General features: G+C 33.0%; 3 protein-coding genes and 1 non-coding gene across 8 annotated transcripts; 1 reads left to right on the top strand and 3 right to left on the bottom strand.

Moving 5' to 3' along the window:
* On the bottom strand, nucleotides 1-72 carry TRNAG-UCC (transfer RNA glycine (anticodon UCC)). The gene has a single exon. It is a non-coding gene; the product is annotated as a tRNA-Gly (tRNA).
* A 295-nt stretch (nucleotides 73-367) lies between these two features.
* On the bottom strand, nucleotides 368-1,032 carry LOC102596195 (putative lipid-transfer protein DIR1). Its single transcript, XM_006365448.2, has one exon. The coding sequence runs from the start codon at nucleotides 927-929 to the stop codon at nucleotides 615-617; it is 315 nt and encodes a 104-aa protein (XP_006365510.1). The 5' UTR covers nucleotides 930-1,032; the 3' UTR covers nucleotides 368-614.
* Nucleotides 1,033-4,929: 3,897 nt separating this feature from the next.
* Nucleotides 4,930-8,985, top strand: LOC102595853 (UPF0496 protein At4g34320-like). 5 transcript variants are annotated; one of them, XM_015304477.1, is made up of 3 exons: nucleotides 4,942-4,994; nucleotides 6,941-7,059; nucleotides 7,619-8,985. In XM_015304477.1, the coding sequence occupies exon 3, from the start codon at nucleotides 7,661-7,663 to the stop codon at nucleotides 8,771-8,773; it is 1,113 nt and encodes a 370-aa protein (XP_015159963.1). In that variant the 5' UTR covers nucleotides 4,942-4,994; nucleotides 6,941-7,059; nucleotides 7,619-7,660; the 3' UTR covers nucleotides 8,774-8,985. The 5 variants fall into 5 exon arrangements, with proteins under 5 accessions (XP_015159965.1, XP_015159963.1, XP_015159962.1 ...); XM_015304476.1 differs by lacking the exon at nucleotides 4,942-4,994 and adding an exon at nucleotides 6,500-6,576; XM_015304479.1 differs by lacking the exon at nucleotides 6,941-7,059 and having other exon boundaries at nucleotides 4,930-4,994.
* Nucleotides 8,986-9,783: 798 nt separating this feature from the next.
* On the bottom strand, nucleotides 9,784-13,063 carry LOC102595519 (probable 1-acyl-sn-glycerol-3-phosphate acyltransferase 5). Its single transcript, XM_006365446.2, has 4 exons — nucleotides 12,891-13,063; nucleotides 11,545-12,301; nucleotides 11,269-11,399; nucleotides 9,784-10,273 (listed from the first exon to the last, which is right to left on the bottom strand). Exons 2-4 carry the CDS (start codon nucleotides 12,228-12,230, stop codon nucleotides 9,864-9,866), a joined length of 1,227 nt encoding a protein of 408 aa, XP_006365508.1. The 5' UTR covers nucleotides 12,231-12,301; nucleotides 12,891-13,063; the 3' UTR covers nucleotides 9,784-9,863.
* Between the last annotated feature and the right edge of the window lie 854 nt (nucleotides 13,064-13,917).

Genomic DNA, 13,917 nt, shown 5'->3' with positions numbered 1-13,917 from the left:
TGCGTCTGCCGGGAGTCGAACCCGGGTCTATTGCTTGGAAGGCAATTATCCTAACCGTTGGACTACAAACGCTTGATGAATCCTTTTTCTCAACCATTTTACAAGTCTCTTGTAGTCGTTTTGATGGTATTATCATCTTGTTTAAAATCAAAATCAAATTATCTTTTATCAATTAATAAAATGAAAAACCATTTCAAACCAAACCAAGAAATTTCATTTTTTTTACTTATTTGATACTACTATTTTTCAGTTAATCCAATAATTTAATATGTCATTTTGAGTGCAATCAATTTTATCACATCAACAAACATATTGTATAATTCAACCGGTTTAAATTTGAACTGATTAGACAAATGACTAGATCACCTCAACAAACAAAACGTCAAAGTTTATTAAAATAAACTATTAAGATCAACCACACAAAGTTGATCAACATAAATTCTTACCATAAAAGTAAAATAATAAAACAAAGCACATGACTATAGGAACCACACACTTAAATTCAAATTTCAAACAACAACAAATTAAACCAAACATTAATTCACCACTCACTACTCATTAAAGGGGTACGTGTCAGTACTAATCTTCAAATCCCAAATTCGCTTCTAGTTTAATTAAGCGGAGCAATTAGGTGAATCAGGTTTGCATTTAGATGGAAGATCCATAGCAAGAGTGGAATTAATCTTGAAACTAGACAACATTGGACTATTCTTGAAAGTGCAAAGGCAAGGCAAATCTGCTTTGGTTAAAGCAGCACAACATTTATCAGATGGTGGCAATGGTTTAGGCCCAGATACTGCTGACTTACATGTCATTAAATCATTTATTGTTAATCCACAGAAGGAATCTGCACTGGCCATTTCAATTCCAATGGTTGCAACTATAAGCAATGTTGCAAAAAATATGACCAAGTTTTGCTTTGCTTCCATATTGATCGATCGATCGATTTCAAAAAAATTGTCTTTTTTTTTTGGTGGTGTGGTCTTTGTGAAAGTGGTTAAGGGCTTATATAGAGGATTATTATGAAGACCTTGGCTAGTTGATGATATTTATTTTATGTTGGTTAAGGACATTTCACGTGCAGTTCCAAATGATATGTTGTAGGATAATATAATGATTTTAGTACGTACCAGATAAGAACGTACAATTACATATTCGGATTAAGGGTGTACTCGGTACGGAAGGAAAATAAATGAATTTTTTATTTATATTTCTATGTTAGATACGTGAGTAAAAAATATTTCAGTATAATTTAGATAAATAATATGAAAGTTAGGGATTGGGTGGTGGGAGTGAGGGCTAGGGGGTGGAGTGGAGATGATCAGGTGTGTTGGACGATGGGAATGACACAATCAATGTGGAATACGTGGAACTTGTTTTTCATATTTCCATTATGAAAGTCATTTTCTTCATTTTTAAGAAACTTTTTTTCTATCGATTTTTTTTTAAAAAAAATTTGGACAATCAAATATGAGAAAAAATAAGATAAAGAACTTCTGAACTTTATTTAGACACATACATAAGTAGAGGTTGAGCTAGAAGGTAGAAACAAAGTCGTCTCAACAAGTTTGGGGCCTAAAGTCAAACGTTATAGAGAGTCCTTATATTTTAAGTTCTGTGAGAAAAATCCATAGTTGAGTGACTTTGACGTTATAGAGTGACTTTCTGTGAAAATAAGTACTCCTAGTTGAGTCACCATATGATATATTAACTCTACAATTAACTAAATATTATTTCATTTCTCAATTATTACGACCTCCACATTAAATAAAGTAATTATATATTCTATCCAAAAAAATCCTTATATATATATATATATAAAACCTTTAGGAAAAATGAGGGTCCTAGTGATTGCTTTAGTGACCTTATGTCCGAGACAATCCTGAATAGAAGGATTCATCTAATCTCTTTTATTGAAAAATTACACTATACAATTGAATTAAACATCCCGTGAGTAGAGTTTTAAAAGTAATAAGTGGATTAAAAGGAATAAGTTTGGGAGAATCTTGACACCGACTAAAAAACAGGCAAATTCTAAGGTTGCAAAATTGGCTTCACATATCACGGACTTCATATCCCTAATTATACTATTTACAATTATAAACTTTTTAAAAGAGAATAGAAACAAATTTGTAGTGCTTTTAGTCTGTCTAATCAATTATTCTTTAGTGGTCACGAGAGTCATAAATTTTAATGTATATATAGTAATATATATGATACTTCTATACCATTGAAGTACATCGAAACCAGTTATTGATGCCCATGGTACTGTTGTGTTGTTCACATATAATTTAAATTAATAACCACTTTTCTGGCCTTATATTTAGAACTTAGCAACTTAATGAAAATAAGAAAAGTTCGAAAGTAGTCACCTCCTCTGAAGATTAAATTCATAAATCAAAACTAATATTAAGACCTTTAAATATAACATGAAGCGAGAAAATGGTTATCAAGATTTGATTTTAAAAACCTTATACAACTAATTAACGAGGGGCAAGTATATCATCTATTAGCTCATGAACCTACCTAAATGAAAATCTAAATTGGGAAGTAAGACTTGGTAAATAGTGATCACAAAAAATGAGAAAATTAGTGATATCTGTTTGTTACCAATAGAATGATCATAAATATCTCATAAAATTAGTTGAGATATCCGTACATCATAATTATATAAATATATTTAGCCTAAGCAAGTCCCTTAAATTTAAATGGAATTGATTTGTACCATCATTACTACAAGACTTTTTACTCTTTGTTTCATCATTTCAATGGGGATCACAATTCTAAATGACATTCAGTCATTCAAATCATAATTTCACTTGAAGGTAAAGCTTCATTTATATTCCTAATTAACTATAAAGTTTTAAAATAATAAACCAAATTATAAAACAAACTCCGGTGTAAATTAGGTAATAAAATTAGCTCATAAAAATATAATCATTTCAACTCTATCCGTACTATAGTTGATTTTAGCTCAACTTTTGAGTAAATCAATAACATGTCGATATATTAACCCAACTCATTTTAACTCACTCAAGAAAAAAATTCATAGGAAACGTGAAGAAAACAAAATCAAAGTCTGTCGTCTTCTGAACTTCTCTTTTACTTTCTTTTTATCGATAATGTACAAAATAGTTTGGAGTAGAACACTCATATATCATAGATGAACAAAATGTAAGAAATTAAAATTATTACGAAATAGCTGCAAATGAGCATATTAAATATAGCAAAATATAAGATGTAAACATATGCATGGCAAAACAATATTAATCAATATATGTATTAATTTTGACACTTCATTTAATTAAAAGTTAAATATGCTTAGTCTAATAATATAAGGATCAAATTAATAATGGAGTATGACAACAACTCAAGCACTAAGATTGCTCCTTATTTTTGCTTTGAGATTCAATTGAGTTGAATTAATTCGGTATAAGACCTTTTAAAGAAAAAATGTTTCTACCCATATACTTTAAAGTTTATGAATTGCTATAACGATTTCAAGTTAATACAATTAATAATTTAATATGGATAAGTTATTGTATTCATTTGACCCTGGTCTACCATTGTTTTTATCGAAACTTCTTCACTATTAAAAAATGATTCCGAATTTTTTGATTAGAAATGAAAAATCTTATCCATCTCACGGTAATCGTGGGAGAGGCAAAAAGGTTAGGAAGCACGTGAGGGATAACAAATAAACTTAACTAAAAGATTGGTTTTCTCTATTTGACGTAGCGTACAATCCTTTTGAATCCTACTTAAGGCGGCAACCACTCAATTGCTGACACGCGTCCACTAGGATGACGTGTCAACCCCCGAAATGCCTGGGTTCGATAAAAATTCCCAACAGCTCCGAAAATAACGCATCCTGCGTATGTTAAAGCACGCGGTGCTGTTTTGTAACATAACGGTTTATTCTTCTTTTTTATCCACTTTTTTTTTTTTAAAGCTACCTTGAATTCAATGAAATTACGAATATACCATTGTCAACTCTAGTTGTGTTAAATATTTTAACAAAAAATGTGTTAAATAAATAACTTTTTCTTTGTCCTTTAAAAAAATAAGATTGACTGATGAGTACAAAATGTGAGCTTATGGTGGGAAAGGGTGGTCTCGATCTTGTTTGGTGGTAGCACTCTCGATAATTGTAAACTCAATAAAGATTTCGTGCTCAAGTTGAAAGTCACTTTCTTTATTCATTGAGTCAAGTAATTAATTTGCTATTCGGTGTTTGATTGTCCTACATTTTCTTGATTTTACATTGATTAATATTTATTGATATGCTTCAATATTTTGTTCATTTGAATTCAGTATTTTCAACGAAGAGTATAGATTTTGTATGTGAAAATTTGACTAAAATTTTATGTTAAAGTAGAATGTGTTCAATTAGAATTTTAAGAGGCAAATTTGTCTATTCTCGTATGTATTATTGTAAATAAACTAGATTCATATATCGAAAACAAGTAAATTATTCTCCAATGTGGTACCTAAAATTTGATAGTAAAGAAAATATTGTCACAATAAAAAGGTGTATTTGTAGAAATTTTCGCAATAATTGCATTAATGTCATCGCGTAGTAATAGAAACTTCTTTTATCTTTTGACATCAAATACTCCATACGTTTAATTTTCATTTGCATAGTTATTAATTGTGGAAACTATGATGCATTAATTTAACCTTTCTACCTAAACATTACGTACACAAATTTCAAAACCATTGCATTCAAACATCATAGTTGACACTTGTAACAATGACAACTGTTATCTAAACAACAAAAGAAGAACCAAAAAGATAAAAAGGGGAATAAAGAAAGCAACAACTAATGACTTTCATGGCAAGTCACTTGTCTTAGCTTGGTCTTTCACATAACTAATTTTGCCTATAAATATTGCTGCTTCCCATCATCATTTTTACCCAAAAAAACTACAGCTATAGTATAACAAGCTACTTCTCAAGTACGATTGAAGATTTAACACACTTTGAGATCATCGGTAAGTTAACTTCTCCATTAATTCCTTACTACATTGTGAATTAACGAATGATTTATCATCGATAAGCAACGCAAAACGAATGGTAAATGATTTGCTGCTCCTTGAAAAACATCATATATAGCAATTAGCTAATCGAGACCTAACAAAAATGTAGCATTACTCAGCGCTGTGAAGGTTTCTATACCATTTTCTTTAATTTTACTAAGGAAAATGGTGCCTTTAAAACAAATTTGTGACAATAAAATGTGTTGATGAGTTTGTCCCACCTATCAACATTCCCCTGATCATGAACTAATATTTGGGATTTGAGTTAGATTTAATAATAATGTTGATTCTTATCGTAGTATATTACAGTTAGACTCATTCCATTTTTTGATAAATGTGTTGTTGGGTTCCCTTCTTATGTTGTCTTAGCTCCACTAGTGGCAAATTAAACGTGGACAATGTGCGCAAGTGGTACAAATTATTTCACATCAGTTGTGAAAGGATGAAGATTTCTTTATATAATCTTGAACAATTTCTCGGACTTTTTGTTCTATAATTTAGATGAACACAAATGAATAAGCTTAAATATACCATTAGAAGACCATAAATTAATCTCATTCCTAAAAATATACCATTAGAGATTATATTTTTTTTTAAAACTCGTCATAAAATCTTGGTCCCTAATAAATCTTTTTCCTATTGTGAAAGCAAGTGTAGAGATAAAGGGGTGAGACTTGAGAGTGGGATGATTAGATCATCAGTCTAGAATAAGTTTAAACTTATTTCTTTTAAAAAAAGTATTTTTCAAAATATTTCGACCAGCCATATACCAAAACACACCCTAAAAGACACTAATTTGCATCTATACAGAGAATGGTCAGATTAATTAATATTGATGAAACCATATAGTCCGAATTTGACTTTTTCTCAGCCCAATTGGCTATGGAATCCATTGCTTTGTGTTCAAGGTTGACTCTTGAGTACATCAACTACCCTCTAGATTATTAAACCAGTCAGTCAATATGCAGGAAAACGTGCTGCCCATCCATGTAATTTAACATGTTGTAGTTGGTTGTTCATTTTATTTTTTAAATAGTATTTAAATTTATTTTTTAGGTATAATATTTTTTAAAATGTGCATTGTCAATATATAAGAATTAAACTCAAAGCAAAAGATTACAACTCGTGGAGATCTGGAGAAGGTAAAGTGTACATATAACTTTACCACTATCTCGTGAAAGTAGAGAGGTTGTTTTCGAAAGATCCTCAGCTCAAGTGTGTCAACCCATATAAAAGAAGAAGAACAAGAAAACATATATAGTACATTCATAAGAAAAACACGGTAATGTCTATAAGAAAGAAACAATAACAATAGCAAAATAGTGTGGTAATTCAAAACACTAATAAATAATATATGACAAAAACTGTAAGATTACGACTATTACTACAACATATACTAACAAGCCCGAAACCTTCGCAAAGCAAGGTTTCAAAAATATACATTTAAAAAAAAGAAAAAAAAGGCCCATGTTTTCTTGTATAATCTCTCTCTCCTTAACTCACTCTGTCTTTTCTTTAAGCTGAAGTTTCTTCCTAGGTATCCTTCATTATTTTTCCTTGCTTTCCGCGTTAAATTAGAACTAACTCTGTTAGCATTTACATTTCTCTTTTCTCTTTATATATATATATATGAAATTTTTATACATATCTATCTACACTGAAAAATTAAGCTTGAACCACAAAGAACATTGCTTCCCGTGTTTTCCATCTCAAATTTAGTTTAATTAAACTCATGCGTGCAAGCTATTTGTTCTAATTTGCGTTGTGTCAACCCCAAAGCATTTTACTTGGCTCTTAACACTTTCATTTCTCTATAAGCTTCGTCCTTTATCCCTAGCCTTTAATCTTTATCTTCCCCTTTTTTATAAATACCTGTTCTTTACCCCTCTTTCATTTTTCAGAACCCCCATTCTTGAACAGAGCATCATAACTTGAAAGATTAGCTGAAAATTACATTTTTAAGTTGCCCCATTTGAGATCTTGGGACAATTTGTTGCTGCTAGTTGGGGGAATATATGAAGTAAGTAAGAATCTGTTGGATAAAGTTTGGATCTTTTTCTGTTTCTGAATTCTTCATATTTTAGGTGAATTTATTCAGTTGATGCTGTTTCTTGTTTGTTTTGTTTTGATTTGATGTTATGTTGTGAAAGTGATTGTTTTGGGGTTGGGACCTATTATTTTGTTCTCCAAACTCAGATTCTTTAATAAAGCTGAAAATCTTGAAAGTTTTACATGTATTTCAGTTGCCCATTTGTGATCTTGATTTATCTGTTGCTGCAAAGTTGGGGAATATATCAAGTATGATTCTGTTGGGATAAAGTTTAGATCTTTTCTGTTTGTTTGTTTTTTTGGTTCAGTTGTTGCAGCTTCTTGTGTTTTTGTGATTGATGTTATATGTATGAAAGTGATGTTCTGGTAGGACCTTTTTGTTTGGGCGTTTGTTATTTTGTTCCCATCCTATTATTTCCCTTTTGAATTTGGAGTTTAGCTTAAAAAGAGGATTATTTGTTTTGGGTTTCTGACTTTCTGTCATAGTTTATGTTGTGAAATTACATTTCTAAAATTTTGCATTGTTGCAGCTTGTGTAGAGATTTGTACTGAATTTGAGCTTTGAGAGAAATATGGGAGGACACATGAGCAAAAAGCCTGGTGAAACTTCAGCTGCAATTGACAATCTGCAGTATAAAATTGAGCTGAATTCATATGAAGCTGCGTGCAGGGTTGACACAGACTTACAGTCCTTTGATACGAATCTACAAGCTCGAACTAGTCACGTTATCAATTCCCTTGCTGACGGGGTTGAAGTTAGAGCACTTTCGTTTGATTCCCTGAGGGAAGTAACTGGATGCCTTTTGGAAATGAATCAGGAAGTTGTGAAGGTGATATTGGATTGCAAGAAAGATATATGGAAGAATCAAGAATTGTTTGAGCTAGTTGAGGAGTATTTTGACAATAGCCTCAAAACTTTGGATTTCCTTGCTGCTTTAGAGAAATGCCTAAAACGAGCTCGGGATAGTCAATTGCTGATTCTTGTAGCACTTCAACAATTTGAAGAGGAAAGTGGGGTTGAAGGGAATAGATACACTAAGACTTTAGAGGAACTGAAGAATTTCAGAGCTGCAGGGGATCCTTTCACAGAGGAATTTTTCCAAATATTCCAGTCTGTTTATAGACAGCAAATGCTGATGCTTGAAAAGCTGCAGCTGAAAAAGAACAAGCTTGATAAGAGGCTTAAGTACATCCATGCTTGGAGGAAAGTGTCAAACATTATATTTGTGGCTACATTTGCTGCTGTTTTGATTTGCTCAGTAGTGGCTGCTGCTATAGCTGCACCTCCGGTCGCATCTGCTCTGGCAGCTGCAGCGTCGATTCCATTGGGCTCAATGGGCAAATGGATAGATTCCCTTCTCAAGAACTATGAAGATGCTGTCAAAGGGCAGAAAGAATTGATCAACACAATGCATGTAGGTACTTTTATCACAATTAAGGATTTGGACAGTATCAGGGTGCTTATAGATCGATTGGAAATCGAGATTGAATCACTCTTGAAGAAAGTTGAGTTTGCTATTGATGAAGATGCTGTTAAGGTTGCTATAGAAGAGATCAGGAAAAAGCTGGATGTTTTCATGAAGAATGTTGATGATCTTGGAGTGCAAGCTGATGTGTGTAGCAGGGATATTCGTCGAGCCAGGACTGTTATCTTACAAAGAATCATCAAACCCCCAAACTATTGAAGATGCAGAAGGTTACAGCATGCTGAAATTTGCATAAGCACTTTAACAGTTATCTGATTTTCATAGCTTTGTGATGTTAAATATGTGAAACTTAATCTGAAACATATATATCGTGGTTAGAGGACTCCTTAACTTTTTATACCATGAATAATAAGTTTTTTTATTGGATTCTTTTATAAAGTATATCAATAGTACTACTTTTATTTGTTGTTCATTTATTCTTTTACATGAATAAATAACTCTCTATTATACATGTTAATTTTATCTTCTGATACATGCTGAGGCTGCATTCGTCAATGCTTTTCTTTATTTTCTGATTTCATCATGGTTAGAGGGGGATAGTCGAAAATTTTCACTTTTTCAGTGGCTATATTTGCTTCCCTTCAATAACAGGTGAGACCATGTCACGCCTCAGTTTGGAACAATAAAATCTGATCGTTCTCTGAAAATGGAGAACTCCTCGATAGAAAATGTTTTACCTCTTTAACTAGCTTCCCCGGTGCATATCCAGTTTAGTCGAGCTTGTGAATTTCGAATAGCAGATAGTTAAAACACAAAATATGATACTTATCTTTCTTCATTTAACTGAAAAAAACATAACTTATATACTATGACTTTTCCAGTCGTACCTTCAGACCATTTAAGAGTCAACATGAGGACCATTGTTATTGTTATTAATACATATGAGTCATGGTGATGGTCCCAAATCCTTTGAAGTTTTCATCAAGGATTCAGTCAAGAAAAGGAAATAAGAAATTTCCACAATATGTGATGAATATTCACCTCACAATACAGTGTCCAGAGTTTATAGGAAACAACATCTCTACCCCCACAAAGGTAGGGGTATAGTCTGTGTACTTCCTACCTGCCCACACGCCACTTGTGGGATAATATTGGGCATGTTGTTATGTTGTAGTAGCATTCACATCACAATACAAACTATAGAAACATGACTAGTAAGGATTCATATAGCCCAATCCCTATGGGATTGAGGAAGGAACTTCAAGGGATCACAACAGAAATTGAATACAACACAACAGCACAGGGAAAGTTGTACTAAATTAAGGCTCCCTATAAAAGGCAATTACATTCATAAAGATACAATGGGAGAAGGTCGAAAGTTGAAGTATGTGGCTGTTGTAAAGTATGCACATACAGAGGAAACATATATCTTGAACCAAATGGATGAGAAAAGTGTTAGATATGTACAAAGTGCAGTCGATGTTAGCACAAAGATGAAGTTTGCTAAACACTTGGCCGTAGACAGCTCACTTTCTATTCCTTCGCGAGGGAAATGACCTTGGGAATGAAAATCAGACAGCAATTTATCCTTGTCACAGAATGTATCCATCAACCATGAAGCAGCCTCATTTTCAGATTCTGGTATATCCACAATAGCAATACAGCGAACGTGCATATGAACTTCAGCTGGATCAACCCCAAAAGCATTGTCCAAGAAAGAAGGGCAATGATGCTTGTAGCCAATTGTGATGTCATAAACTGAAAGAGCACGAAATGGACAGTCAAAAGAAGCGTAATTGCTAGTCTCATTGAATGATCATTTATGGACTAGCAACCAAATGAAAGTATACTTGAGAGATAACTGCATGAAGAAATTCTGCTTAATTTGAATTTTAATGAGAATAATAAAACCGATAGGACATGGCAATGATGAATATAGCATGGCTTGTGTCTATCTGATTTTAATGCATATGCAACAAAAAGCATGGTATATTAGAAAAGACATTAAGACAGATATCTGTTTGACGGTACTCTGCTCTCTCTTAAGTGGACTACCAGACCACAACTATTTATATCAAGAAGAGATAGAACTTCTATTTTTGATATGTGAGGTACTAATGCCACATACATCAGGAGATTTAGAAAACAGCAAAGCTATTAAATCTATCCACATCGAACACCCTTGTCCACCGCGGTCAGCTTTGACATGACAAGCCTCTAATATACCAACTGCATCTTCTCCACAATACACCTACCAGTCTAAGAATATCCCTAATCAAGATGAGCAGATTATAACTTCACAGAGGAAAGCATGACTTATATTCTACCTCTATAATTACCAAATACCAGGAGAAGATGCGATGTTGCTCGCAAACAGAATATTAGATGTCCAGGAAAACGCAACAATTAAGTTACAACCAAATCTGAAGGCAATACTACTGAACCAAATGCAACAAAACACAGCCATATCTGAAGGCAATTAGTTATTGTACTACCATTAAATTTAGTTCAAAAGCAGAATCCATCTAAATAAATCCACTAAATGCCTTATGCCCCCTCATTATTTAGGCAGGACAAATGAGGAAGTAATACCAAATACTTGGATCATCTTGGTGAGAAGATGGAGGAATGATACTGGATTCAATTTAGCATCAGAAAATATTAATCCTGCTTTATGGAAGGTCAAAAATAGGAAAACTATGATTAACATCAGCCCAATAGTTACACAAGAAAGAAGATAAAAGAAGTGCTACCTGCATCCAAGGAACCTCTCAATTCCTCCAAACATGCATAAAAACCCTTTGTCTTTGGAAGAAGTACATTGTTCAGGATTGGCAATCCGTTTTCAGAAGCATATTTTTTACTACGAATGCACTTCTGTTCTCTGTTTTGAAAGTAAGGAAGCCAGTAAGTTCTTAAACTAGTACTGGAGAGAAAATGCACTAATTTAGCATGCCATACGGGCACAATCTCAAACATAAATATACATTAGAATTTTAAATACAGAGTTAAAAGGGAACAGGAAATACGTGAAATCAGTGCCTTCTGGAAAAACAACAAGCCACAGTGGATCTTCAGGATCTTTATAGGTGTAAAGAATCTGACGCAGCTTCAATGCATCAGCCTCCCATCTTCTCTCAACAGGTATGAACTCCATGATATGAAAAACCCATCCAAACACAGGCAATTTCATCAAACTGCTCTTAAGTATATACCTGATTGAACCCACACATCCCTTGCGCAAAGCAAGATCCCACAAGTACATCCAATCAACCTCAGTTCGATGGTTTGCAATAACTAAGACTCGTTTGGCAGATGGAACAGCATCTCCAGAGATTACCACTTTGGTTTTGTTAATTTTTTCAAACCAAAAGGGCCACAAAGCTAACCAACATCCAAAAAAGAGGGATGTTCCCACTCTGCTATAATGGACACTGATAATTCGCAAGCCAGTAGCAGTCCAAAAGCCAAAATACACTAACACCATAAATGCAGAGAGTACTAACACAATTAGACAGAAAATACCCCTCATCATCCTCAGCGGTGTTAGATTACGGTGCCTTGGTTGCTTCCCAGAATCATCACCCATTTGAACATTCATGTAGTTGCAGAAAGCAGAGTACAAGTACCAAAAAGATAAACAACTTAATACAGGCAAGTAAAAAATTATGTATTTTCTGTTGAGCTTGAATCTGAACTTTCTCTCACATCTCATAAATCCATCACAGATTAGGCATCAAAATGTCAAACAAAGGCCTCCCTAACCTAGTCCCCTACCGGCCTACCCTGTAAAACATGAATAAAATGTTATTCTGTTAGTTAAACCAAAAGGAACAGCTCTACACTTGGTATAAACTCATCAAAAATCAAACTTTGATGTAAAAACACTGCTTAATACAGCAAGTATGATTATTATTTATATGTATTTTATTTTTTTTGATGACTAGGGAAACTGCAGCCGCTACCCTTTGGATGCACACAGGATTATATGTATTTCGTGTTGAGCTTAAATAAGAGCATCCTCTCATCCCAGACTAGGCATCAAAATGTCACTCAATCCAAGTGGGATTTGGTCCATGTATCAAACAAAGACCTCCCTACCCCTGGTCCCATACACTGTAATACATGAACAAAATGTTATTCTGTTAGCTAAAACAAAAGGAACAGCTCTACACTTGTTGTAAACTCATCAAAAATTAAATCTTGGATGTAAAAACACTACAACTTAAACAGAAAGTTGAAGCTTTTTAGCTTTTTCAAGAAACACATACAAGTTAATTTCAGAAACAAGCAGCATTATTCCTCATCAAAACACCCAATTCAGCAATCTTAAACTTAAGGGTAAACTTTTCAGTAATCAGTCAGAAATGCAAACCTGAAGTTGCTGAAAACTTTGTTGAATTGAAGGATCCAATGTGGCTCGACTCTCAACGGTACACAGTTTCAGCGGAGATACTTCGTAAAGTAGTAGTGCCAGCACACTGTATATGGAAATTGGGCTTCGGGTCGGTCCGGGTCAGCCCGTATCTGGCGGATCATGTGGGCCGGTCTTTCATATTAGGTCTAAAATAATTGCTTTTTTTTGTCCTCTGGGTGGTTATCGATGATGGCTACGGTTTTCCTTTCAACCACATTCTCATGATGGTGACTCTAATATTTTTATTTTATATTTATTACGTTTTGCCGCATAAGTCTTTGTTAATTCAATTTATGTTAAGTTTAGATTGATTTTTGAAAAAAAAAAACTTTGTATTTTCTTTTTGATACATGCTAATGAATTCAATATTCATAAAACGACATCATACCTAAGAATCCTTGAATTAGGTACTTTCTTTATACATATGACATGTGAATCTTTTTTGCCCAAATGACATTTTATTAGAAATAAAATAAACACAATAATTAAATCTAAAAATGAAAATAAAAAATATACAGTAAAACTTTCGTTATTTTAAGAAGAGATAAGTGTCAAAAACACATCTAAACTATACCTTTTTTTTTAGTTTCATACCTAAACTATTGAGAGTGTGAGATTCATACCTAAACTATCACTTATTATTTTGAGAAACACACTTGTCTCTTTTATACCACTCTCATCACGATGTGTGTAATACACTCTCTTTTTTATTATAAAAATTGTCATATCACACTCCACATGAACAAAACATTTCATCTTGACAAAATTAAATTAATTATTATTATTAGTTAAAATTAAAGATTAAAATTATTATCCCAAAAAACAATATTTTTATATAAAATAAAATGTAAAATATTTTTCTTACCCCACTCCATCACTTCCTCTCCCCCCACCCCGTGCCCATTTTTTTTTGTTTAAATTTCTTTTATAAAAGTATTTAATTTTTTTCTACTTCATCTCCCCCCCCCCCCCCCCAAATCCAAAT

Source organism: Solanum tuberosum, unplaced genomic scaffold (assembly GCF_000226075.1).
Source record: "Solanum tuberosum cultivar DM 1-3 516 R44 unplaced genomic scaffold, SolTub_3.0 scf00555, whole genome shotgun sequence".
In the NCBI taxonomy this organism is placed as follows: Eukaryota; Viridiplantae; Streptophyta; class Magnoliopsida; order Solanales; family Solanaceae; genus Solanum; species Solanum tuberosum.
The sequence above is the reverse complement of the archived record's forward strand: the minus strand, read 5'-3'. Positions and strand labels throughout refer to the sequence as shown.

Excerpts from the sequence above, each read along its gene's own strand:
- LOC102596195 (XM_006365448.2), bottom strand. The coding sequence starts at position 929 with ATGGAAGCAAAGCAAAACTTGGTCATATTTTTTGCAACATTGCTTATA.
- LOC102595853 (XM_015304479.1), top strand. The coding sequence starts at position 7,661 with ATGGGAGGACACATGAGCAAAAAGCCTGGTGAAACTTCAGCTGCAATT.
- LOC102595519 (XM_006365446.2), bottom strand. The coding sequence starts at position 12,230 with ATGAGATGTGAGAGAAAGTTCAGATTCAAGCTCAACAGAAAATACATA. Across the intron at positions 11,400-11,544 it reads CCAGAAGGCACTGATTTCAC|AGAACAGAAGTGCATTCGTA; the intron begins GTATTTCCTGTT and ends CTTTCAAAACAG. Across the intron at positions 10,274-11,268 it reads GAGAGGTTCCTTGGATGCAG|TTTATGACATCACAATTGGC; the intron begins GTAGCACTTCTT and ends GTGCTCTTTCAG.